General features: G+C 41.4%; 1 protein-coding gene across 4 annotated transcripts in view; it reads right to left on the bottom strand.

Moving 5' to 3' along the window:
* Positions 1-5,368: 5,368 nt before the first annotated feature.
* Erc2 (ELKS/RAB6-interacting/CAST family member 2) overlaps positions 5,369-27,830 on the bottom strand; it is a 973,754-nt gene continuing 951,292 nt past the window's right edge. For 2 of the 4 annotated variants that reach the window (XM_048355798.1, XM_048355799.1), the window contains one exon: positions 5,369-8,421. In XM_048355798.1, the coding sequence (XP_048211755.1) occupies positions 8,218-8,421 (204 nt within the window). In that variant the 3' untranslated portion in view covers positions 5,369-8,217. The remainder of the gene's footprint in view (positions 8,422-27,830) is intronic. The other 2 variants (XR_007212331.1, XM_048355802.1) reach the window with 2 other exon arrangements.

Below are 27,830 nucleotides of genomic sequence, written 5' to 3'. Positions count from 1 at the left end.
CAAGCATCCTCCTGGTGAATTGTATCATGTCTGTGCTTCCTATGAATTGTATCATATAGTTGAATCTTTTCAGTCCCTCTGCTTTTACCTCATATTGGGTGACCTTTACCCATACTGTACCACATGGCATTAGTTCATTCTGATGAGCTCTTGTTCCCAACCCTACTGCTTGGTGCATCCACCAAAATACCTTACACTGAACAACTGAGGTGGAAGTCTTCCTTCTCTGAGCACAGGTGCTAAGCACTAATTTCTTGTGAAAATGCTTTCTTCACTTTTCCTTACTTATTCTCTCATTTTACCTTCTCTTATCCCATGTCAGATACTTAGAAACCACAGTATTCCTCCTGGTCCTAATCAGAAACAGAAGCCCCATGAAATTACAGATGACAGGCTTCCCCAATATTCCCCAATACAGCAAAATAGCTATGAAGTTGACATGCAGTGGAGGTATCTTGAGGGCCAGTCTGATGCTGTTTAATTCCTGTTGCTCTCCCTAGGGTCAGAACTCTACACAGCTGTGGTCTGCTGTTGCTTTTCTCAAAGCTTTCTGTGGATGTGCTGCTTGCTACTCTAGCACCTTTCCTTCTTATTTGGGAGCCATATTTCCTTCTTTGTAAGTCTACAAGGTGAGGAGGGTGAAGGGGCTCTATTTCTACTAAGGAGGGACACATGACTCCTCCTTTTAGGACAGGGCAGTGGAGTCCTCAGTGCCACCTTCATGCTCATAGTACACAAGAATAGGTACACATATGTATGTTTATTTATTTGACATGGGTCTTACTATGTAGCATAAGGGCTGGCTTCGAACTCATGATTCTCTTGTCTTGCCTTCCAATATTACAGAACTGTCATGACTGGTTATATATTTATTTTTGTCTAATGTATCTTGTGGTTATTGTATTGTTCTTCTGTGTATATATAGCCAATCCTTGAAAAAGAAAACAAAAATTATAGTGGACACACTGAGCCACCTAAATGTTCGTATTTCTCCTCCTAATTAGAGAGCAAAAACATTTTCACCCGTGAGGTGCAACTATGCAAGGCATAAGGATTTGTATTGGATTTATGCAAGGTCTCTCTCCTGAGTCTTCCTCATATGAAGTCACAGTGTTGTCACTGACAACACCTGGTTTTAAGCTAGAAAAACTGGCTTTACTCTGCACTTAGGAAGGAATCTACTCTCAAACGGACATAGATATTCACATAATCCAGTTGGAGAAGATGAGGCTGGGCTCAGCAAAGCATTCCTAAACAGAATCTGTGAAGCTTCTGATTGAAATACATTTCAGTCTAAAGGCATTCTTTTTTTGTTCTTCTTTTCTACTAGTGCACTCTCCATTCTAAGACAGAAGTTGAATCATTTATCTCTGCAGTTGAAAAGTCCATCACAAAAGGGAGAAACAGTAACCTTGGTGGAGAATCTTGACAACACTGAGGTCATTGTCAACAATGATAAATCATGTTATTAGTATATATGGCCCTTGATATAATAGTACTTTAGGAATGCTGTGAGCTTCCTTTTGATGATTACTATATGTGTGAGAGGCAAATCAAAAACAAAAAGACCAGCCACCAAATCTAGTAGAAAGCATTCTGCAATGCTTTCGAGGGCTCCTCAAAATTGCCATAAAAAACAAGGGCAGTCTCAGTGACCTACAGGCAAAAGGAGCCTAAGAAAACATGATGATTAAATGCAGTATGATATCCTGGATGGGCTTCGGAGCACTTCCTGATGAGCAGAGAAAGGAAACTTCATTAAAACCAAGACAAAGTATTTCAGTTAATTATGTATTGCTGTTACTTCAATGAGTGATGAGGGTCCCATACTAATTAACAATAGTATGAGGAACAATACATACATGGAAAAGGGGTGTATGTATGTAAACTCTCACTTTTTTTCTGTAAATATGAATGTTCTAAAAATTGACGTATTAAAATTAAAGTTTATTTTAGAATCTATTACCGTTGCTGTAGGAGGGTTTCCTAAAATTCAGAAAGCACAGTGGGCCTTGTAACTGATTTTAGGTAATCCCTTGGGCATAACCTTAAGTAACTTTGAGCCAAGGTGTCAAAGCTATGCTCCCTTATTAACCATGTTCAAGTTAACCATGTTTGAGTAATAGAAAGGAAGCTTGGGTTGGGCCTTACAAGCCCTTCAGGAACCTTTGCCAGACTCTCTTTGTATGTATCAAAGAAAGATAATGATTTGGGCTCAGACTTTGTTTTCATTATTTTTCCTGTTCATATTTGATGCTATTTATGTACAACAAATGAGTCTTCTTTTTCATTTATGCCACTGGCATTTTGTTTAAATAAAACAGGCTTACCTGTTTAATTTTAAATACTTAACGTATTGTATTGTTTTCATATTTGGCAGACATCACAGGAATGACATTCAAGTGACTGATGTGAAGAATCCATGGCCAATACCATATGTCCACACCCTTTGGCATGGTGCCCAAGACCTTACCACCCAAGGTTGAGGTTGCCTCTTCAGTCCTTGCTTATGAGATGCTCTAAATGAAACCTCAATGAGGACCAAGGATATTCAGGACAGTAGTACCCAGGAACTGGGGGTTTAGAAAAAGCATCCAAGAGGGGCTAGAGGTGTGGCTCAAATTGTAGCATACCTGCCTAATGAGCATGAGGCCCTTTGTCCAAATCCCAGTACACATACCCCAGGAAAGCAAGAGACCCACTAGTAGGACTCAACCCAAAGGGTGAGTTAAACATCCCTAATCTGAAAACCCAAATGCCCTAAAATCTGAAACTTCTTGAGCATGAATGAATGAGTGGAAAATCCCATGCTGAACCTCTGTCTGTAAGATCTCTTATCTTAGTATATGAAACATAATAGAGTTTTGTGTTTAGATTTGGGTTTTATTGCTAAGATATCTCACTATATATGCAAATACTCTAAATTAAAAAAAAATCCCAAGTCTCTAAAACCCTTCTTGAACGAAGCATTTTGGATAAGGGAAGTGCAACCTGAACTGAGCTTTGCCTAGGTTTCTCTTCATGTGTAACTTGACTTCTCTTGGGACCCTTTCTGTGTAGCAGCCTGTTTGCTTGTATTATCAGTCAGCTGTGGGAAATCCATGACAAAACAACCAGATCCACTGGTCTCTGTAGTTAAAACAGGAACTAAATGCAGCTTGGAAGCACTGCTAGGTGGGTACAAATAAGATCTGTACCCCAGTCCCTTCTGCCAGGCCATCTGACCTGAGGCCTGAAGTATTTCATAAGCAGAGGCTCTTGCTAGCCACTGGGTTCATAACTTGGAGGACCACAAGCCGGTTCTATGGGCCTCCTTTTACTTGGGATAATAATGGCACTCACTTTATGGAATGACTATGAAGATACATGAGGTCAGATATAGCACAACACAGGTACCAAGTAAATGCTCTATAATAGCATACCCTTTCTGGTCATCAACCCGCACCTGCACTTAAGTAACACGTGAATCATATCAGTATTTTCCTTTTGGAATTGCTGTCAGGTATGAAGGGAGTTGATGCCTGGAAATGCTAAGTATCACAACTTAACTCGTAGCAAATAATCATGTTCAATAATTGATTATCCATGCCAATTTATTATTAAGACAACTGCTATTATGTATCAGCAATTCCAGGAATTAGAATGACTCTCTCTTTAGTCTTCTGTAACAGAATTTCCATTGATAGAAGCAATCTGATAGAACTGATGCTCCAAATCAGAAATGTGCCCAAACCTAGCCTGTGTTCATCAAGAGAACTGGAGGTACAGTCACTGCAGTTTGAGTCCTGCAAGGTGGGGGCTATTCTCTTCTCGTCTGAAGGGGCTGGTTTGTGGGTAAAGAAGCAGAGGCTCCATCTGGCCAGCTGGGTTTACATAACCAGGCCTGAATGCATGCTGGCTGCTTCAGGAAGTTCTATGAGGTAAGAAATTCTTGTTGAACAAAAGTTCTCTTTTTACAAAAAGGCACCCAAGTGATAAGGCAAACAACTTCGTAGGTTCCCCAATATGTACCTGACTGTGAAGGAATTTAAACCCCTAAACTCATAAAGCACAGACACCAAATGATATTTCCCCTATGCACTGGGGCCATGTCCCATTTTCCCTCTGATACCTTTTAGGGTTACATATGTTTCCAGAGCTCCAGGAGCAGTATTTTGAATCACTATGAACTTACCTTCTCTGTGTAGATCAGTCACTTCTGACTAGGTGTATTTCCCCCATATGGTAAAAAATAAAATGAGGATATTGGACTACAGAACAATTTAGCAATCACTCACTGACTTCAGTCTGTTCTGGTAGAAACTGAAAAGTTATTGCCTAGACTATGACTCAGAGCTTTAAAAGAACCAGGAACTGGTTCTGTAGGATTGAAAAAGATGTCTAGCAAAGAGGTCATCACTGTGCTGGACCATCATCTGCGATTTCCAAAGTTTAGTGGGTCTTATGTGGATGATTGAGTATGTGCCTCCAAGCAGTGGCAGAAGAAACAAATACATTTTTAAAGTGGCAGCCAGGCTAGCTAGTACATCTCCTGTTCCAGTTCCTTGACCTTCTTTTCTGAAAAGAGTCCATCCACAACCAATGAAGATGTCCAAAGTCTTATCCTTCCAAATAACTTTTTAGGGGCTGGGGATCTGGCTCAGTGGAAGAGCGCCTGCCTGGCGAGCACGAGGCCCGGGGTTCGGTCCCCGGTTCCAGAAAAAAAAAATCACAAAACTATAAAAAACCAAATAACCTTCAAAGAGATGAAGGATCCAAACTGGGTGCTGAGTGTAGCCCTGGCTACTCAGGAGACTAAGATCTGAGGATTGAGTTTAAAAGCCAGCTCGGGCAGCAAAGTCAGTGAGACTCTTTATCTCCATTTAACTAGCAAAAAGCCAGAAGTGGAGCTGTGGCATAAGGGGTAGAGCAGCAGCCTTGACTGAAAAGCCAAGCAAGAGCATGACCTTGAGTTTGATCCCCAGTATCAACACCAAAAAAAATAAAATAAAATCCCGAACTGTCTCAATTAAGGAACAAATGTGAATATGAGGAAGGAGAGTATCTGTCCTCTAAAACCTCTAAGAACTCAATGATTTTTTTGGGGGGGGGGTCATCTTTGCCATCAAATGAAGAGAGCTTATGAAAAAAAATTTTAAGTCAACCAACAGAAAAATGTAGAGAGAAACAGAGAAAGTGAGAAAGGAGAGGAAGAGAGAATAAAGGGAAGCAGAAAGGAGATCTGGAGAAAGAGGGAGAGAGGGAAAGAAGGAAAAAAAATCATGAATAAATTAATTTTCTGATTTGAACCTGTAATCCATCCAAACATAGAGGAAATTTTACATCATGGTCTTCCAGTTAGGTGAGCAATGGTGTCTGTGATTTTCTCTTTTTTCTTCAAGTCCACAGAGTTCTTCAAGTGGAGATTCATGACACTCAACATATAGAAACCACGATGATTAGAGCATTTATTAGAGACAAAATGAACTTGCTTCAGAAAGAACCAAGGTTTATTTGATGAATATAAATAAGGCGATCAGCACAAAGTACTTCTCATACACATGATAACAAATTTATGAACTGTACATACCTTGTACATTGCATTTCTACTAGACACGAGGTTACAATGACTGGCTAATACATGCCCACTGGTAGTTTTGAGGGTTCCTTAGTTTAATTTATGTGTTTTTTTTCATAGCGATGTCCAATAATTACACGGTCAATATCACAACCCACATGCCACTCACTTGAAGAAATATTACAAGAAGCACTATCAAATGAAGGTCTCAGAGAATTAGATACATGGACGCCTGGCAGCATTCAAACAGCACTCTACACAAAAACATTGCAGATTGAGCTGATGTCAATACACATGAGGTCTCTTCATAAATAACACTGTTGAAAAAGTAAAACCCACTTTCAAATGAAAGCTGACACGCTGTTAAATGTGCATACTGGATACATAAAAATCATTAAATACAAAATTGAGACTGTACATAGAAATCAAATGGGGTATAAAGTACAAGCCTGATTTTTGCACAAAGTAAGACTTAGACCAACTTATCCTAACTGTTAGTCCAAACCTTTTGTTTTCCTACTACATTGATTAGAAGGGAACTTGCTAAAGTTTTCACCAAGGAAATAGCTTTCAAACATCACAGTGTTTGTTGTAAACCCAGAGATAATTTTTAAAGGGTGAGAAAGGGTTTTATTTTTTAACCCCAGAAAAAACATCAGACAATAATATATGAAATGAGAAAAGATGCTATGTTAGATCAAATTTCATTTTCAGGGACAAAATTATATGCTTGCATAAAGATAAAATCAATAATACTTTCAGCCAATAAAAGTGGGGTAAAAATGACTCCCCAAATCATAGCTGTGACAAAATTGGCACATATGTAGGAATAACTAACTATACACATTTGGTACCTTTCTTTCCAATTTCAAAGGATCCAACATTCCCTACTGGATTTCCTACTTCCTACTTCAAGCATTTAGTTGCAGAGTTCAGGTCTGGGCCTCTCTGAGGACAGACAAACTGTTCATAGCCACGAATCTGTGGCTTGGGTTTCTCAGTGTAACACTGTGTCTCAAAGTATAAATGAGTTTGCAAAGAACTCTGTTCACTTCTCCAACCAAGACCTAGATCCTTTTGATAGTTAAAGGACGAACTTCTAAAACATGAATATATTTGGATTGTTTTTGCAACACTGCAAGCTTTACATAGTTTTCTACTTACTGACAAGAACAAAACCAGAAGCAGGAAACTTGCTTGAATATACAACTTTCCCTGATGCACCAACAGATAAAAAGGTACAACTCAAGGGACAGTTTCATCTCCTCCAATAAATAAATAGTGTTGTCTTCTAAATATCGCTATGGCTCACCAGAAAGATCCAGAGTTAATTGCACCAACATTTTAAAAACTATAATAACGACTAAATTCAATGCAAGACTTCAAGAACATCTCTTTAGAATCCTTTCCACAGCAGCAAAGAAAGACAACTAGTTTTATTAAGGCCACTCATGCTTAATTCACTGTTTGTCCTTTAAAAATGAAAGTTTTCATCTCCCACTTGCATACACGTGGAAAGATTTCTTCCATTGACAAGAAAATAGATCAATACAACATTTGCACATGTTTGCCAGACTTAGTCATCAGTTTTATGAAGTTATAATTACTTAAATCATTTTAATCTTCACAGGAAGCAGTAGGAGCTTAATTCTCCTTAGTACCATGTTCACTGTATGTAAAAGACCTAGGAATTTGGTCTCTTTTCCCTGGCATGTGCTTTAAGTAATGACTGGATCCACATACAAGTCATATAGAGAACTATATATATATACAGATACACAGCTTTTGTGATTATTCCTCATTCATCAATGCTTTCATGTGAAAATGGTTTGCAATCCATGTTGGAGACATTTTCTTTTTTTTTTTTTTTTTATAAAAAGTGAGACATGACCTTGATTTTACAGAAGATCTAAGCTTACACTGTTAGCACAGCAAGCATTTGGATCTTGAAATGTGAATGAGTCCCAGCTTTGTCATGGAGACCTGCATGTACCGGAATAGTAAGAGCCTGAAGCTAGACCACATCCCAACAGAGGCAATGCCTGCAACGCATGGGGTGGGTGGGTGCCTCAGGCTTTTTCCACTCCCTGGTACATGAGCAAGATGATGAATGATCAATTTAGATGTGCCATACATTGTCAGAGACACACACCATGTTCTCATAAGGCGATTTCTTGGCAAGTATTAGTGGTTTAAAAAATTGATTTCATTTCCAACCTGGCCCAGAGGTAACAACTGATGAAGCCATCAAAATGTGGTTCTTCAAACAGCAGATTAAAGAAATAGAGGAGGTTAAAGGCTCGCCATATTTTTGGTGTTTTGGTTTCTTTCTCATACACTCCATGCATCGTGGTAGACACACTGCCAACACCACTCCCTCACAGCAAATTTACACCATTCGATAACTTATCGAATGCATTGGGAAGGACCACTCTGACCAGCAGAATAAATGGATGAAGCTAGTTGTACACCAGAAGCTGAATCCATAGAATCCCAAGGAGTTTCAATGTATCCAATAAGGTTTAGGTAAGAGAAATTTAAAAAAAAATCGAATCATGACATTCAGAAGAGATGATCATATTCTAAATGTCCTGAATCCCTTCAGAGAAGCAGAGGCTCTGTCATTTTTTTCTCCTCTTCCTCTCTGCCTTCTTCCTTTCCTACATATTCAAATCCATGGGAAATGACATGAGATGAAGGAGGGACACCATGGTAACCAGAAGATTCATGTTCTGCAATGAAAGTGACAATTCCCCTGCAGTTCGTTGCTTCAGGTGGTGACCAGTGATGTGGGCCGCACTGCAATAGGTGATCAGAATATTGCTGCAGAGTTGTGTTTCCCCTGTATTCAGCCCTTCTGATAGCTGCAACAACAAAGAGCATGATTAGTAGGGAAAGAAAGAAACTGCTGGAGAGATGGGAGTTAGCACTGGCAGAAACTCTTCTGCCTCTCCCACTGTGCCCCCCCCCCGCTTCCCTCCCCCTCTCTCAACCCCTTTGGTTGAAGTAGGGTAGGAGTATGTATGCAGGGAATGAAGGGAAGTTTGCAGAGAATGAACAAGGCAAACACAAAGCCAAATTATGTCCTGAGCATGCTTCTGAGGACACTCACAAACTGTGATGCACATATGTCCATAGGCCTCTTAATAGACAAAGAAAAATTAAAGGAGAATATGCTAAAATGTACCAGTGATTATTTCTACATGATCCAATTGTGTCTCTCCACATTTTTCTATAGTGACTATGGTTCTAAATTTTTTTAACTTGACTCATAGAGATGAAAAGAGTTAACAATCATCAAGATGCCACAAACCTTAACATAAAGTCTATGAACAAGTTAAAAGAATATGAGAGCCAGATAGGTAGATATCTGAAAGAACTGAAAACAAGGATATGAACAGATATCCCAAGTGTCATTAGCTACAATAACCCAAAGTAGCTGCCTACAAAAGAACAGATAAACAAAAGGTATACTCAAGGAAGCATTATTCAGCCATAAGAAAAGCTTGAACATTTTACAGCATACATGGATCATGAAAACATCATACTAAGTGCAATAATCTAGACCAATGAAAGACAAATACTTTATGATTTCTATGAAATACATAGAACAGGTAGATATTCATAAATGCAGAAAAGATACTATAGATTTCCATGGGTAGAGGGGCAGGAGAAACAAGGAAGTTTTTGTTGTTGGTGGTGAAAGACTAGTACGACTCCATCTTGCAGCTCGCCTGAATAAAGCCTTGCTTTTGCATTTCGGAACATCTGGCTCTCGGTGGTCTTCTTGGTGGTCTCCTCGCAACATGGGCATAACATTTGGGGGCTCATCCGGGATAGCCCCAGAGACCCCCCGAGACCCCAGACTCCGAAGGTGAGAAACAGCGCTGTTAATTTGTCTTGTCCTGTCCTTTGTCTATGTGTGTGTTTTTTACTTTCATTTTCTCTTGAAGACGGCCATTCTAGCTTGTTCTATTTTTTTTTTAGGGATTGTCGGAGCAGACGTGCTCATAAGACAACCCTGGAGGAACTGGAAGACGTCCCAGACCCTCCACCCTTGAAGGGGGACCCCTGGAACCCCGCCTTGATACTTGTAGGGCGCAAATCGGTCTGGTTTCTAGCCGGCACTGACCAGGAGGGTCTCCTCACCGAGGCTCAACCCGCCCACCTTGAACTTGGGTCCACTCCTTCTGCAACCTCGCATGAGGTTGGGGGCCAACTTGAACTTGCGTCCACTCCTTCTGCACCCTCGCAGGAGGTTGGGGGCTGACTTGGGAGATCTCCAACTCGTACTAGTAACTTATAACTTGCTTTTTTCCTCAGGCCTGTGTGTTTGCTACCTTTTCTGTTGTTGTAATTGCTGTGCTTTTTGTAGCTGTCTGGATTGAACACCTGACCAGAGCCATGGGTAATGTACCATCTAGCCCCCTAGACTTGACCCTAGCCCACTGGAAGGACCACCCCCCAGTCCTAAACAGTCAGCCCAATCCACCCGCAGGTGGCGGGGAGTGACCCCACAGCGCAGCGCTGACTCTGTGTTGTGAGTCTGACAGTCTCTTTTGTGTCAAACCTGCATAGCCTGCTTTGTTACCTTATCCTGTGTTTGTTGGCGCAGTCAGTTTATAAATTAGTAGATTGTTTATGGTATATTTAGTTCCTGTATGTATTGTCTTTTCTGTTTTATTGGAATTGTTTTACCTCTTGTTTTTTTATGGACTAGTCTGAATGATGTGGTTAATTGGACTTTGATGAAAAAGAGAAAGTGAAATTGAAAACAGAAGGGCCTAGGATGAGATTGAGTACTGAGGAGACTAAGTCTGGTGGTGAATTAGGAAAGAAAGCAATAGTAAATCCAATCAGATACTAGAAAATATTGTGTTGCAGAAAAAGGAAAAACAAATTGCTTGTATTATTATAGGACTGGTCTGGACTGTTCTTCTTTGTTTTGTGTATCTCCTGACTGTGACAGACAAAATGGGACAGACTCTCTCTACCCCCTTGTATTTATGTTTAGCTCATTGGAAAGATGTACAGGCGACAGCTCACAATCAGAGTGTGAGTGTCCACAAAAAGAACTCTGGGTGACCCCCACCCAGCCTACTTCCTCAGAAAATTATTCGGTGTGCTAAAATGTTTTGCTAAAATTATCAAGCCCTGGAAAATGAGGCTGGAGAATGCTAAAATCATTTGTCAAAGGTTTTGTCTTAAAATTTGGGTGTTGCAGGAGTAAGATTGGCAAAAATACCTCCTGTCACTGGAAAATGTATGGCCGATGTTTATTTTGCGTGCTTTAAGATCTTTTGAATATGTGTGTGTGTGTGTGTTTGTGTGTGTGCATGTGTGATGATGTAAAATTGAGTGACTTTAAGTTTAAAATCCAAATGGTCATCAAGTTCAGGCATTACCAAATGCTTTAAAGGATTATTGCATTGTTTTAGAAAGGAACTAGAGTGAAAAAATTGTTTCTTTAATTAAAAAATCAGGGTTAAGTGTCAGAAATTTTGATGTAAAGGCTTATCACTGTTAAAAAAAAAAAGAAAAAAAACTGCTTGGGTTTCTCAGTCAGAGACAATAGGAAAGGACAAAAAAAAAAAAAAAACTAGGATGGGCCTGTGTGCCTATCCTCAGGAGTGAGGGGTGATCTGGCAATGGTGCAGCTTAGCCAGCCCACGTGGTGGCACAGGCCATGGAGGGAATCCACATGATGGGACAGCCATAATGGGGTGTCCATTCATGGTGGAAGAGGACAAGCCAGCACCAAGACAGTTCATCAAGCTCTGAGGAGTAGGATGGAGATAGGCTGTTTGGTAGGACAGGCCAACGGAGGCCTCTCTTTTGTCTCTTTTGTTTTCAGGTGAACTTTGGAAACCTGGTGGTAAAACTGAATGATTTGACTGGAATTTCTAAAACTGCCCCTTGAGAGATACTAAGAATTGGAAAAGTTTTTTAAATGGTTAAAAAGTTTATTTATCTGATGCGATTTGATTCCTGTGCTATTTTTGCAATTTGGATGTATTGAAAAAGCAAAGATGGTGAGACTGAATTTCTTGTTTATAATTCTGGTGAACACTGTTAAAAGTACTTTTGTTATAATTTTATGTTTTGGATATCAGTTTAATGATTCAGGTACTGAATTTTATGTGATGTAATAGTAAGATTCGTAACTATCTTAAGTTACATATAATGAGGCAAGTATAGAAGTAAACTCTCATTAACTCTCTGTATGTAGGAAGAAATGGCAAAATGGGCTAACATTTCTCAGTAATTTATTGGAAAGCTGAATGGATAAGTATTTCTAATTTTGTAATTGTAATTCTTGCATTAAGGAAAAATTGTCATTTGAGTCCAAAGGTCTTCATGCCATGCAGTAACTGGGACTGAAGAAAAGAAAAAAAAAAAGAAAAAAGGGTCTTTTAAAACAGGCAGGCCAAAGGCAAAGGGCGGTACCGGTTTCAGAGTGCCTGTAAGCTTCAGAGTTTTTCCAATGCAGATAAGAGCTAAAGTGTTACTGTTAAACAGAGTTTAGTAAAAGGCCTTGCAAATCAAGAATGCATTTCTAGGTAAGAAATCTGGAAGTAAAATTGTCCTAAATGATTATTGCAAAGTGAGAAAAGGAAAATTATGGCTACCAAAATGAGTGTTTAATTGCCATTCCAGTTTGTTTGTAGGTTTTTTTTGTAACAGTTTCCAGCAGGCCCACAGAGAAGGATAGATGATCCCTACAAGTTTGTCAAGATGTAACATTGGCCCTTAATACGCTCTAGGTAAGAGTATGCTCAAAAACTATTTCTGTGTGGACCACCTTGTTGCTTTTAATTGGAGTAGAGTGGCCTCTTGTAACACTCATTGATCTGAAATCTGCGGTTCGAAGCCAGCCTGGACAGAGAAAGGTCCCTGTGGGAGTCTTCGTGTCCAGCTGACCAGCAGAAGTGCTGGGAAGAGTCGTGAGTTTCTTTGAGACTCAAAGTGGTAGGGTGCTAGTCTTGAGCTGGAGAGCTGAGGGACAGCACTCAGGTCCTGAGTCCAAGTCCAGTGATGGACCAAGAGAAATGCCAAAGGTGCATTTATACCAGCATGGAAAAGTTACTCCTGGGACAGAATGATTGTGCATCCAGAGGCAATAAGCCACTGCTTGGATGACAGAGAACGTGTCAGATCCTAGAGTCACTCCTGTTTGGCCTTTCAAAAGTTAACCAGAGCTAGGAGGTCCTAGAAGAATAATTCGTAAGCATGCCTTTTATTGCCCATGTCTATCTACTTTGTAACTGGACAGGAACTTGCCAGTCAACTGAGGTAGTGGGTAGTAAAGCTAAGTTTGTTAAATAGGGAATGGTTTAAAAATCCCAACCCCCTGCATCTGCTCAAAGCCCTAACTAGCAGTGAATTTTGAGCTGGTACATCTGTTCAGGAAAGAAAGCTTGTAGACCTGAGATTGTGTCCTTATTGAGATCTGTTAAAGGCCTGCAAAGGTAATGTAGGCATTTTTTTTTTTTTTTAGGCCACCAGAGATCAGTTCCCCAGCCAGTCAGGAAACAGCTTTTACAAACTAGAATGTTAAAAGGCTACACTGAGGTAGCCCAATAAGTCTGTATAGTTAAGTTAAATGTTGAATGTAATTTCCAGTTTGGAGTAAAGCTCCTAATGGACATCTGATCCTGCAGCCCCTTGGTAAAGTAGACTAAGGTTATAGGTTCCTGGCTAGGTAAGGCCAACGCCCCTGAGTCAGCCTGAAGAAGTTACAGAAGATGGATGATCTTCGCCCATCAGCCCCCCTTTAGGACCAAGGGACCAGAGTTGTTTTTGGGAAGATGAGACAGGATAAACTAGAGTCATGGAAAACAGAGGTAACAGTGTACAGAAACTGCACTTATGAGAAATGGTTACAGGCCAAGCCTTCTATGTTGGTTAAAAACAAAAAACAAAAAACCCTAGCCTTATTGGAAATATCTGATTTAAACTTATTGCCCTGGCAAAATGACCCAAGGGCAATTGATTGCCTAAAGCTGTCTTGACATTCAGTGATGTGCCAGCCTACAAAAGCTAGTGTGCTTAAGAAGGAATCAGGAAAATACAAGGAAATTTGACTAAAGTTAGGCTTTAGGTTGCTTTGGATCTGCTAAAACTAAAATTTTGGGACAGTCTTGAGTTGACTGGAGTTAACTAGCTCCAAGAGTATTAAAATGTGTCCAGATGGATTAAGGTGTGACCTCAGAAGAAAGGGAGGTAACTGCCATCAGGTGTGCCAGGTACCAAGGTAACTGGACAGAGATTTAAACTGGCTGGGGGCATCTTCATGGAGCCCTCCTGAGGGTGGATCTTACAGATGTCACTGGCCAACCTTAGGCACTTAGAGGCACTGGAAACTGGAGAAATCCACTCTAAAATAGTAACTCATGATAGTTGGCTCTGGTCTGGTTTCTTAGGAGCAGCAGTCCCATCGGGCTGATCCTTGCCCCACCTTTGTTTTCCCCAACAGCCTGTGGGTAGAGTCACAGTAAATTGCCTTGATGTAGTTGAGATAAACCGGATTCTACAAACCAGAGGAAAAGAAAATGTAGACAGTTTAAAACTCTAGCAGCTTTCTTGATATATGACATTCTTACCGGGATAAGATGGAATCTCAATGTTGTTTTGATTTGCATTTCTTTCATGGCCAGTGATGTAGAGCACTTTTTCATATTTCTTTTGGTCATTCTCATTTCCTCATCAGAGAAGTCTCTTTGTAAGTCTTTAGCCCACTTGATGAGGGGGCTAATGGTTCTTTGCGGTTTTGTTTTGGAGGAAGGTAATTCTTTTAGTTCTGCATATATTTTAAATATGAGGCCTTTGTCCGTTGAATGGCTGGTAAAGATCTTCTCCCAGTCTGTGCGCTTTCTGTTTATCTTGCGAGCTATGTCCTTTGCCATGCAGAAGCTCTGCAGTTTGATGCAGTCCCATTTGTCCAACCTTTCTTTGATTTGTATCCTTTCTGGGTCTTTGTTAAGGAAGTTCCATCCTGCGCCAAGGAGCCCAAGTGATATTGTTGGAGGGGATGTGGCCCAAAGGGAACCCTACTTCATTGTTGGTGGGAATGTAAACTGGTTCAGCCACTCTGGCAAGCAGTATGGAGATTCCTCAGAAGGCTAAATATAGAACTCCCCTATGTCCCAGCAGCCCTACTTTTGGGTATCTATCCAAAGACCACAAACAAATTCACAGTAAAGCCACCAGCACAACAATGTTCATCGCAGTGCAATTTGTCATAGCTAGAATCTGGAACCAACCCAGATGCCCCTCAGCAAATGAATGGATCAGGAAAATGTGGTACATATACACAATGGAATTTTATGCCTCTATCAGAAAGAATGACATTGCCCTATTCGTAAGGAAATGGAAGGACTTGGAAAAAATTATACTAAGTGAAGTGAGCCAGACCCAAAGAAACATGGACTCTATGGTCTCCCTTATTGGGAGTAATTAGTACAGGTTTAGGCAAGTTACAGCAGAGGATCACAAGAGCCCAATAGCTATACCCTTATGAACATATAAGATGATGCTAAGTGAAATGAACTCCATGTTATGGAAACGATTGTTATATCACAGTTGTAATTACTTTCAATGTACCATGTGTGTCTGTAGCATCTATTATAGATGATGTTCTTGTATCACCTTCCTGTGGTTGTACCTACACTATCTCTGTCACATTATCTGAGTATATTGGAAACCATGTATACTGGTATTAGAACTAGGAAATTGAAAGGGAATACCAAAATTGAGAGACTCAGGGTAAAAAAAGAAAAACAACTACAAAAGCAATACTTGCAAAACTGTTTGGTCTAAGTGAATGGAACACCTCATGGGGGGAAAGGGAAAGGGGGTGGGGGGAGGGGCGTATGAGGGACGAAGTAACAAACAGTACAAGTAATGTATCCAATGCCTAATGTATGAAACTGTAACCTCTCTATACATCAGTTTGATAATAAAAATTTGAAAAACAAAAAACAAACAAAAAACTCTAGCAGCAAAGAAGCCCCAGAAACTGTAAAGAGGAAAGTTAGTATAGTAAGCCTTGGAGAATAAGAAAGGGATTTAAAAAGTCAAGTGTCATAGAATGTTCCAGTAAGTCACTGCTGGCATGAGGAAGTAAAAGATGGTGTGAGTGGGGATATGTTACATTTTAAACTGTATAAGGAAAGACTTTATAAAGATAATTGGGGAAGCAAAAACGTTTCCTTTAGATTAAAAGGTTTTGGCATGTTAAAATTAAGAAAAACAATCCCTAGAAAGTTTGAGTGTGTAGCAAACGGTATCAGTATGTCTTAAAATTAGAGCATATGAGTAAAGTTGGTATGTAATCAAATTGGCTATAATATAAATAGGTAAATAGGGTCAGAATTGGGGCTTCGGTGTGAAACTATCTATACCTGCATCTGCAGGGCTAAGGGACTTGTGTGATGTCATCTAAATGTTAACCAGAAAGATCTCATATATCTTTAACTGCTTGATTCCCTTGCTGAGATGGTTTTGTAGGTAAAGCCTGGATTTGCTCATGTGTAGCCTTAGGATCAGATTTGGGATCCCCTCCCATAATTCCTAACTTGCAATCGCATTTGTTATGAGCTTTTATCCCCCCTCAGAGCCCTATAGCAGGTTCACCAAGAGAACCATGTTGGAAGGGACCCTACATCCTGCTGCTGACAACTCCCACCGCACTCAGGGTGGACGGAGCTGCGACCTGGATTCTCTTCACCCATGCCCCTGAAGAGACCGGAGCCGGTGGACTCATTCGCAGTGAGAGAGAACATTCTAACCCGGTGGCGGATTAGCCACAACAGAGGCCATGTACCAAAAGATGGACTTGGCTAACTTTACCTTGCTAGGCCTGCTATGTATGGTTGGTGCTTTGGTAGCTAGGGAGAGAGCCTAGACACCCATAAACCCTACCTGTGGGTGGTCCGGAAGCTTGGGGATGATAGAATAGTGGGCACCAGAATTTATATATCTTCCCTGGCCTCCAGCCCGAGCTACTGTAAATCCCTTGGCCACTATTATTGCTCTTACTGGAGTCGTGAGGTCATGGCCCCACTGTCAAAAAGGAAGAGGAAACTATTCCCCATGGCTTACTACCTTAATATCTACTTTATTGGGACAGCAAAGCACGTATATACCTCTTCCAGATAGAGAGCTATTGGAATTTAGTTTACGGCCTGAAACACAGGATTGTGCTTCATGTCCATAAGTCCAGGGCGGAATGAAAGACTAGGACGACTCCATCTTGAAACTGCAACCATCTTGTTGTTTGTGTTAAGCTAAGAATAACCCAACATGTACATAAACCCGGGAAATGGCTTGTTTATGGTGAAACTAGACATTATACAGATTCCAGGAACAAAGTTGTTTGTGCCGAAACCAACCAGCCATAAAAACCCATTTCCCAGATGGCCCAACCAGTTCGGGAACGTTCCAGATACGTTGACTGCCCTGGAATGTCGTCAGACCAATTTCAGAGAACCCCTAGCCCTGAGCCAATCAGATTTGTCCTTGCACCCCAAACCTGCTTGCACCTGGTTTATGTAACTTTGTGATTTTTTTTCCTTTAAATACCCATGTGAAACTCTGCTCATGGGCTTCCTCCTAACCTCCACTGTGTTGGTGGGTAGGACGAGGCCCGAGTTGCAGTTTGCCTGAATAAAGCCTTGCTTTTGCATTTTGGAACGTCTGGCTCTCGGTGGTCTTCTTGGTGGTCTTCTCGCAACATGGACACAACAGTGGTGGTAGTTGTTTTTGTTGTTGTTTGCTTTTGTTTTTTGCCAGTACTGGGGCATGAACTCTGGGCTTTAAGCTCTTGTTTGGCTTTTTTGTTTAAGGCTGGCACTCTACCACTTGAGCCACATTTCCACGTCTAGCTTTTTGCTGGTTAATTGGAGATAAAGAGTCTCATGGGCTTTTCTGCTTGGGCTGTCTTCAAACCTTGATCCTCAGATCTCAGCCTCCTGAGTAGCTAGGATTACAGGGATGAGCAACACCAGGAGTTATTTATCACTTGGCACAGAATTTCTGCTGGGTGATGGTTTACAACCACCTTGTAATGGTACTTATACCACTGAAATGTACTCTTCAGTGGTCAAAATGATGAACTTTACATTATGTATACTTACCATAGTAAGAAAGAAACTAAACAGGATATTGACATATCCTTAAATAGAGCAGATGGGAAGGAAGTTAATATTCCCCCGGGCATCCAATGACTTGTTCACATGCTTAACACCAAACATGAACATAACACTGGTCCATTTGTCTTCATGTCTTGGGGAATAGGTATCCAAAGCACCTCATCTTTTCTCACTAATCCAGTGAAGGGCCTGGGAAGAAACTGAGCTAAGAGAAGAGGGAGTCATCCACATGGTTGTTGCAAATAGTGACTTTCTTCACTGCAGATGCTCAGCTGTGTGCCGCCATCCTCATTTTGGTAGGGCCTCTGAGTGCTTCTAGAGTTTCTAGGCACATAGCACAGTTCAGATTGTGGTAGGGAGGGGAAGATCACCCCCTCTTCATACACACACATGACTTTTTGTTTTTAACCTGAGCTGTCTGATTTGTTAAAGGGTCTACATTTGTCAGATCCCACTCATTAAGGAGAGTGCCAACAATCCCATTGTTTGCACAGGTAGGTAGCTATTTCAAGTCATTATTTAGTAGTGTAAGTGAAATATGTGGCTTGGATGAACTCTGCTAATTCATACTCTGAGGAGTTTGGTGTAACTCTTCTGGTTAAGAAACTTGAATCGGGGGTGGGGGAGGAATGACTTTTGCAGAGCCAGAAAAGTTAGGGAGTTCCGAGGGCAGATCATATTACTCATTCTGGCATACAAAAATCTCTGCAAACTTTGTATGAAAATTGTAAGTCAAAGCACGCTTTCTGTTTCATGAGCTATGCATAGCTCTAATTCTTTTGTGCACTAAGCATTTCTTAATCATCTTTTTAAAGGGATAACCAATATATTAAGAGGCCACATGGTTAAAAGGTAAAGAGAGACCCAGGTAGTATTAAAATGCACACAAGTCATTTTCTGCAGATGGGGAAATGAGTGAAAAAAAATCACATTGAATGTCTGATGCCTTTGATGTTTTTTCAAGATAAAGCAGCAAAGAACAATCATTTATTCGGTTGTGAGAAAGGTCTCCAGCTGGGTAGCAGGTCACAAGGCAGGACACAGTGCCTTATGATGGCCGCACACTGCCTTCAGGTAAGGTTTATATTACAGATAAGAGAACTCTCAAAATGTGGTGCCAGCTCAAATGCTGATCTTAAAAAGCCAACTGCACACACACAAAAAAAAGTGAGAACAAAATAAAATAATTGTGGAGCACACCTGGTGTATTTTCCAGAAAGACCAACTCATGCCCTTACCTGGGCCCCATCTTTTACATTGGATTCTTTTCTTTGATTTTGTTCCCCTCCATTTTAAAGACAAATATCAGATATAACCACTATCATGGTGAATAAACGGTCATAAAATTGTCTTTTATAGTCTACTATATAAGCATATTCAGCAAATAAAATTACTTGCACTTAAAAAACAAAAGGTGACTATTCCTTCAGTTAAACAATACATTCATCAGGAAGCCCAAACGGGTGGGGGTGGGGGCTCAGATGAGCTTGTCAGCAATGAAGACTGCAGATGATCCCTTGTTGAGGGGCAAATAAGAAGAGGCATCCTGGCTTCCAGCAATGAGGCAATCTGGGCTGCCACCCACTGTGAGATGATCCCTGGCCAGTCCTTCTTCACCTGGATGGTCATAGCCAGAGGCCTTAGCTCCACCCCACTCCCATCATCCCCTCTACTGTACCCAACACTGCAGGGGCAGCCAACAGGGCTACTGGGCTATTGCAATGGTGATGGCTACTCGATCATGCCTCCCCATCTCTATTTTACAGCCTCTGTTTATAACCCCTTTACAAACAACCCCTCCCCCCATGGCTTTTTGGCCATTCTAGCCTTTCTCTCTAGCTGCATTCCTAGCCCTGATGTTTGACTCCTCTGTCCACCCATGCAGAGCAGCCTTCACAACACTGAAGCCTTTGTGTCTTTCTGTCAGAGGTACCTTATGCCAACGTTCAGCTGATTGATCCTTATTTGCGTGCGTGCGTGCGTGCGCGTGTATGCCAGTCCTGGGTCTTGAACTAGTCCTGGGCACTGTTCCTGAGCTTTTCAGCTCAAGGCTAGTGCTCTACTATTTGAGCCATACCTCCACTTCTGGCTTTTTAGTAGTTTATTGGAGATAAGAGACTCACAGGCATTCCTACTCAAGCTGGTCTTGAACCATGATCCTTAGATCTCAGCCTCTTAAGTAACTAGGATGACAGGTGTGAGCTACTGGCACCAACTGATGGATCCCTACTTATGCTCCCCTCTCAGCTTCGATGTTGTCTCCTAAGAAGTCTCACATGCACTGTGCTCTTCTGTTCTGTGAGTTGTCCAGACCTGCACTGCTCACGGGGGCAGTTGCTGGCCATATGTGGCCACAATGCACTTGAAGTGGGGGTAATCCAAATCTATGTGATCTACATTTGATTAAAGTATGACAAATGCATCAGATTTTGAAGATTTAAATATAAAAAGAATGTAAGCATGTCAATGACTATTTTTATATTGACTTGGTATTGAAGTATTTTAGATGTACTGAATCCAAGAAAATATGACATCATTAATTCCACCTGTCTCATCACTTTTTTTTTTTACTTGGTTTTTTATGCTGGTAATAATACTTGAACTCAGGGACTCCCATCTACTCTTGCTCGGCTTTTTATGTTCAAGACTGCCGCTCTTTCACTAGAACCACAGCTTCACTTCTGGGTTTTTGGCTGGCTAATTGGAGATAAGAGTCTCAGACTATTCTGCCCAGGCTGGCTTGGAACTGTGATCTTCAGATCTTCGTTTCTTGAGTAGCTGGAATTATAGGTATAAGCCACCATTGCCTGGCTGAGGTTTTGTTTTGCTTTTATGTTTGTCTACTCTTTCTTTGGTAGCAGAAATGGAACCCAGGGCACTGTGCTTGCTAGGCAAGCACTTTGCCACTGAGCTACACCCTAGCCCTCTTAACCACTTTTAAAAATGTGACTGCATGTGAACTCAGTATTACAAATGTGGCTAGTAGTTATTTTCATTGACTAGCCATAGTCCAGACTGTAAGCTATAGGAGAATAGGGTCAGGCCATTCTGCTCGCTTAGCATCCCTGCATCTTGTACAGCTCCTGGGATAGAGTGATTTATTCATTCATCCCACAGATATTACAGAGTGACCAGAGAATCCAAAAATCTAATTAATACCTGCCCCATCTTGGCCTGGCCAGATCTACCCTAACCTAGCATTAGGACTAAGAACATACCAGACTATGACTATACTATTTTACAAAGGCAGTGAAGGCTACCAATCAATTGGCTTCAAATTAATCTAAAGAGAGATGATTCAAGTGGACTTCCTTTAATGACAGGACCCCTTGATTAGCAGAGTCAGTGAAATTCGCAACACTATCAAGATGGAAAGCTTCCTTTAGGACACGTAGGTAGTCAGGCAACAGCAAAGTATCAGGAATCTCAGTCCTAGCACAGCGTGACAAAGTCTGTCAACTAACAGAACAGCTTCCCAGGTGGGCACTTTCCAGCTCTCTCACGTTAAAATCCAGAAAGGTCTACCTTGAGAACTCTGTTGAGCCCATCTGTGTCTCTGGCTGGTAGAGAATTATGGGATAATAAATTATAAATAAACCATGGTGATACAATATGCGGCAATGAAAAACTATTGTGGTACCTCTCTGTGTCAGGCAAAGGATTTAATGTCAGGCGAAGTGTAGGAAAAAGACAAGATCCATACCCTCATAGAGCCTGGACTCTTCAGGGAAGACACAACCAGACACACAGCGTAGTCAATACATGAATGAGGATGTGTGTGTGTGTGTGTGTGTGTGTGTGTATGTGTATATGTGTTATTGAGAATGGAACTCAGGCAAGCAGTCCACCCCTGAGCCACACCTCCAGCCCAACTTTATCTTAGTGATTTTTGAGGTAGGGTCTCACTTTATGCCTGGGCGGCCTGGGCTGCAATCCTCCAACTTGTGCTTCTGTGTCACTGGGGAAGACAGGCACCTGCCACTGCAATCAGCCATTGGTTGAGATGAAATCTCAGGAATTTTTTATGCCAGGACTGGTGTTGAACTGCAGTCTCCTGATCTATGCTTCTTAAAGACTTGAGCTATCTCACCTAGCACAATGAAGATCTCTCTCTCCCTCCCTCCCTCCCTCCCTCCCTCTCTCTCTCTCTTTCTTTCTTTCTTTCTCTCTTTCTTTCTCTTTCTCTCTCTCTCTTTCTTTCTTCCTTTCTTTCTTTTTTTTCTTTTCTTCCCTCCTTCCCTCCCTCCCTCCCTCCCTCCCCCCTCTCCCCCTCCCTCCCTCCCTCCCTCCCTCCCTCCCTCCCTCCCTCCCTTCCTTCTTTCCTTGAACTCAGGGCACTATCCTTTAGCTTTTTCTCTCAAGGCTTGTGCTATTGAGCCCAGCTTTTTTGGTGGTTAATTGGAAATGAGTTTCTTCGTCTTTCTTGTCTTTGCTAGCTATGAACCTCAGATTTCAGCCTCCTGAATAGCTAGAATTACAGATGTAAACCATTGGCACCTGGCTACAAACAAGGATTTAAATATTGGTCTATGAAGAAAACAAACTGCTGTGATAAGGAAGCATACATTCTATTAAGTGACTCATAAAATAATGATGTGTATCTTTTTTCTGATAGGGAAATATATTCACAACTCTTTGGTTGAAAACCTAGTATTATGCTAAAATATAAAGTTATTTATTTTGTGGAAAAGTCCATATGGAATGTATGGTCACCCTTAGCTTGACTCAAGTTGGGGTATAGAATGGGATGGGCCCCTTTGAGATTCTCGCCCAGGACAAGGGCCCCTGAGAGAGCAGGGCATAAATTTGTGGTATCTCACAAATATCTCTTCAGACTGTTTTTCTTTGGAATAAAGACACCTGCTGGATTATGGCTTTCTTCTCCTGCCGATTCGGTAGTGATTTGCAGAAACAGGCTGGGAGAAAGGGGTCTTTGGTAAACACTGAGGGGTTAAAGGGGAAACTGTTTAATAACAGTAGTAAAACGCAGGCTATTTTTGACATCTGGGTTAATGTCCATTCTGCTCCATGTGCTTCCCAAATGTGTGCAATGTGCCCCCAGGTACAGAAACAGACACCCATTCACAACGGCTTTGGATGCCCTAACACATTGCACATGGTGCCGCCTTAAATACCAGCTCCCAATAGACTAATTAACGGAGGAGAAGGAGGGGGAGGGGGAGGGGAAGGGGGAGGGGAGGGGGAGAGGAGGGGGAGGGGAGGAGAGGGAGGGGGAAGGAGGGGGGAGGGGCAGGAGGGGGGAGGAGGGGGAAAAAGGGAAGAGGAGGAGCTGTTTTTCTGTAGCTCGGGACCATCCTGAAGAACAGCTCCAAAAAGCAACTCTACTCACAGGAAAGCTCGACAGAGTCCATCCTGCTTTAAAAAAAAAAAAAAAAGAAGTATAACTACATCTGTGTTATTACTTAACATCTTTTAAAATGGGGCAGAATGGGTTTCCCGTTTTCCTCTTGAAGATTTATTTATTATTGTTGTGATCAAAGTGGCAACAAATTATGTTAAATCATTTAATTTTCTTGATAGGAGCAACCACCTTGAAGCCATAATTCAAAAATATGAGCAGAGAGCAACATTTTACCTTGAGAGTGGCCTCCTACAGCTCCACAGGGCAATAAAATGTAACACTTCAGAGCCCAAAGGGCTGGGGGCGGAGCCGGTGGGACCGGAGGCGGGGCCGGGGGCGGGGCTAGTCCTGAGCTCAGAGTTGCAAACAGGCTATTCAGAGCACCAAGGGGGGAAGAGGCAACTAAGGGATGGGGCTTTACATCTTCACCTCCTGCACTGGATGTAATTTACCCATAATATTTTACATAAAAATATTCTAACATGTGATGTGTCCTTGGAAATGACAGCACATTCTTCTGTGGCTCCTTGGGGTTTATTTTTGCCATTATTAATGTGCTCAGGATTAATTACCCACTGTATTTGGTGCATGCTATCTGCCACTGGGCTCTGGGTTTTGCACGAATTATCTCAAACAAGCCTGACAACACTGTGGTGGTTAATCTGCTTAGTTAACAGCATAGTATTCCGATGAGGAAACTAAATTTAAGGAAGGCTGACTAATTTGGGTCAAATTCTCCATCTTTCAGGGCCTCCTCTGAAACAGTATTTTCAGGATGGGTTGTAGCTTCTTGGCAAAGCACTTGCCTAGCAAGTGCAATGTCCTGGGTCCAATCCCCAAAATGTACAAAAAGTGAAAAGGTGAAAAATAGACAGTCAAAAAAACCAAAAACATCCAACCAAAAAACTGTTATCTTTTCAACTTCAGAGTTCATTTCTTTCACCATAAGGCCAGGAGTTCCTAAAAGTTGTGTGTGTGTGTGTGTGTGTGTGTGTGTGTGTGTGTTACCTTTCCAATTTTTGTAATCTGTAACACTTGTAGTATTTAATTAATGTTGTTCTTTAAACAACATTCTTTAGGAACCTAAATCAACTTCCTTTTTAAGAAAAGTTTATTTCAATAATACCATAGAACCAATAATGGTCTGCTACACATTATACTAATCACAGAACTACTGAAATTTAGGGGTTTCTCCATGAAAAAGCTAGAACTATCTCATTGTCTGGTGACACATAGCCTCCCACCAGCCTTGCCTAAGAGAGCAGCTCCCATGCCCAGCCTTCTGCCAGTGGCAGCACGTGGCATGCATGTCAAGTGTATGGCATACATCCCAGTCGCCAGCCAGTCCAGCAACACCTTGATCTATATTTGGTCTAAGGTAGTAGGGACCGTTTTCTTCTCAACAGCAGAAGGCCCCAAACAAAACCCAGGAATCTCCCATTCAACATTTAACTTACAGTCTTAAAAACACTGGGCGAGCCCAAATGTGTATGGCTATAATTTTTTTAAAGAACACCTTCTTTGCCTTGACAGACTGCCCACAGCCAAAGGCCTTTGTTATTCTATTTAGTGGGGTCTCAGTCTCTGCACTATGGATGTTTGAGCTGAACAATTCTTTATTGTGGGCAAGCTAATCTGGGCAGGGCAGGACATTTAGCAACATCCACGACAATGAGATTGCTAAATATCTCTGGGATGGGGGCAAAACAAACAGCAACCAAGTGGTTGACTGTGTTTTATTTCATTTTTTAATTTTATTTTTTGCCAGTCCTGGGCCTTGGACTCAGGGCCTGAGCACTGTCCCTGGCTTCTCTTTGCTCAAGGCTAGCACTCTGCCACTTGAGCCACAGTGCCACTTCTGGCCATTTTCTATATATGTGGTGCTGGGGAATCGAACCCAGGGCTTCATGTATATACAAGTCAAGCACTCTTCCCACTAGGCCATATTCCCAGCCCTTGACTGTGTTTTAAAACGTAATTATGTGTGTGAGTGTGTGTGCCTCTGTGTGTGTATGCACATGCTGGTAGTAGGCACTCAGGGCCTTGTGTTCTTTTTTTTTTTTTTTTCCTAAACGTTTGCCAGTCCTGGGGCTTGAGACTCAGGGCCTGAGCACTGTCCTTGGCTTCTTTTTGCTCAAGGCTAGCACTCTGCCAACCTGAGCCACAGAGCCACTTCTGGCCTTTTCTATATATGTGGTGCTGAGGAATTGAACCAAGGGCTTCATGTATGCGGGGCAAGCACTCTACCCACTAGGCCATATTCCCAGCCCGGCGTTGTGTTCTTGATTAGCTTTTTCACTCAAGTTTGGCACTCTACCATTTGAGCCATAGCTCTACTTCTGACTTTTTGGTGGTTAATTGGAGATAAGATCTCCCAAACTTTCCTGCCTTAGATGGCTTTGAAGTGTGATCCTCAGCTCTCAGCCTCCTGAGTAGCTAGAATTACAGGTATGAGTCACTGATGCCAGGCTGGCTGTGTTGTTTCAAACACAGTGATATTGTGGTAGATATGTCAGCATATGTCCATCTATCAACCCATGTAAGATAGGAGCAATTTTGCAGAATTTAAGGATCTATTTCTAAGCTGCCTTATAGTTTTTCAGATATGACTGCATCAGTTTAAAAGTCTTGTAGAAATAGGCAAACTCTGAGTAATAAAAACAATGAAAATGTACAACTCATTGGATATAAAATGGCACTGCTTCAATCCTGAGATAACAAGACACCTAAGACACTTGCTGAACTAAGTGAAAAGGTAAAATCTAGTTTAAATTTATAGCATTCCTTCAATGTCCCTCTAGGAGTTTGGCATGTTGCCAGGGTTCCTTGTTAAAAATTTGTTAAACGTGTTTGGCATTAATGCAAACACAAAGTGGTCATTTGTTACAAATTCTATTGGAATGCATTCATTTAAGGCAATGAAGTAGTTACTAGAGAAGAAAAAAATGTTCATTAAGTACATTTTAAAAATACAATGATGTATGCAGTGTGTAAATGCGGCGCCCTGGTGGCTATATAAATCGCTGACAGAAGAACCACACATTGTGTTTAGTTTGAAATTGGAATCTTTTCAACATAACTGATAGAACAAAAACTGGTTTTGTTTGTTGTCAAAACTGATGTGAGTCTTTCTTTTCGTTCAAAATAACCCCAACTTTGGCTTCTAGTTTCTAACATCTTGAATCAGAGAAACATATAGGTTAAAATAATACTTTGGGAATATTTGGGAGCACTGACAATTGAAAGCAACAGTTGGTTCAACAAACAGAACACCTATACTCTAGAAAGAAGGGAATGGTCCCAGTCACCCTGAACATTGCCACTGGGGTTGGGCCTCTTAGCTACCAGGATTATGCGGTTACTTATAGGGAGAAAATGATCTGCCTTCATAATGGTGACAATGGAATTCTATGAACAAACACCCTAAGCCTGTGATTAGAACTCATACCTGCCTCTCCTGCCCTGAAACAGTTTATAAAAGGAACTATTTCTGGGTTCCTTGGTTGGAGAAATAGTTAAAAAGCTTAGCTTCCGGGGGATGGGGATGTTATCATTCTATGACATTTGGCCATGCAACATAGTATATGTTAGATGTTAATGTAGCCTATGTCCCTTCAGGGCTTGCTAAAAGTCCATTTCAAAGGTGAATAGAAAAGCCACATTTTTTTCTAAGGAATATTCGGACATTATTACTGAATTGTGGTAGTACCAAATAATCATACTGATTGACATAGTGTCCAGATAACAAAATCCTAATTCTCCTGAGACAGTGGAACATGCCCCAATCCTTATACTTTCCAGATCTTTCTTTGGGTTGGCCTCTTTGGTCATCTGTGTTTTATATAATCTAGACTACCCTCGAAGAGAATAAATCAAGAGAATCTTGGTCCCAAGCTTTTGAAACATTCTCCTATTTAAAAGTGAATTTAAACTGGGCGCTGGTGGCTTATGCATGTAATCCTAGCTACTGAGGAGGTTGAGATTTAAGGATCAAGGTTCAAAGCCAGCCTGGCCAGAAAAGTCTCTGAAACTCTTATCTCCAATTATCCAGTGGAAAGCTACAAGTGGAGGTGTGGCTTAAGTGGTAGAGCAAAGAAAAAGCAAAGTAAGAGCGCAAGGCCCTGTTTTCAAGCCCCAGTAACTCACCCCCCCACACCCCCCCCCCCCCACCACACACAGCGAATTTGGACAAAATCTAGCATCTTGTGCATGGCTTGGGGAAGTTCTGCCATTCCTTTCACAATTGCCAAACAGCACCAAGAAGTAAGAAGTTCAAGAAAAGACAGAAAACACTTTGTCTCCAGAATGCAGGATACAAACAGAAGAAACATACCTGGAATATTGCAGCACACACCTTGGGTTTTGTGTGGCCCAAAAGTTACTACGAATTTGGAGCCACTTGTTAAGAAAAAGAATACAAAAGTGGCAGAGAGTTTCAGACTTGACAAAAACATATAGCTGTATGAACATACCACGGGGGACCCCCCCCTCAGAAAAAGCCCTGCATACTTGAGGGACTCTAAAACTGAAGCCCCATTATCTTCAAAATAAAATCCTTCTGCCCAAAGTGAGGGTTTATTTTTGAGATGGCACTTTCAAATCCAGATGAGAACAAGGGAAAACGTCTTTTCAAATTCCTATGGATGAGGACTCTGTTTTAGAATGAGCATATCAATACACAGCACATGCAAGCCACAGGGAGATAGTGTCCTAAACTGGATGCTAAGAATACTGTTATAATATGCAAAAACATACTCCC

This window comes from Perognathus longimembris, chromosome 10, assembly GCF_023159225.1.
Source record: "Perognathus longimembris pacificus isolate PPM17 chromosome 10, ASM2315922v1, whole genome shotgun sequence".
Lineage (NCBI taxonomy): Eukaryota > Metazoa > Chordata > Mammalia > Rodentia > Heteromyidae > Perognathus > Perognathus longimembris.
The sequence above is the reverse complement of the archived record's forward strand: the minus strand, read 5'-3'. Positions and strand labels throughout refer to the sequence as shown.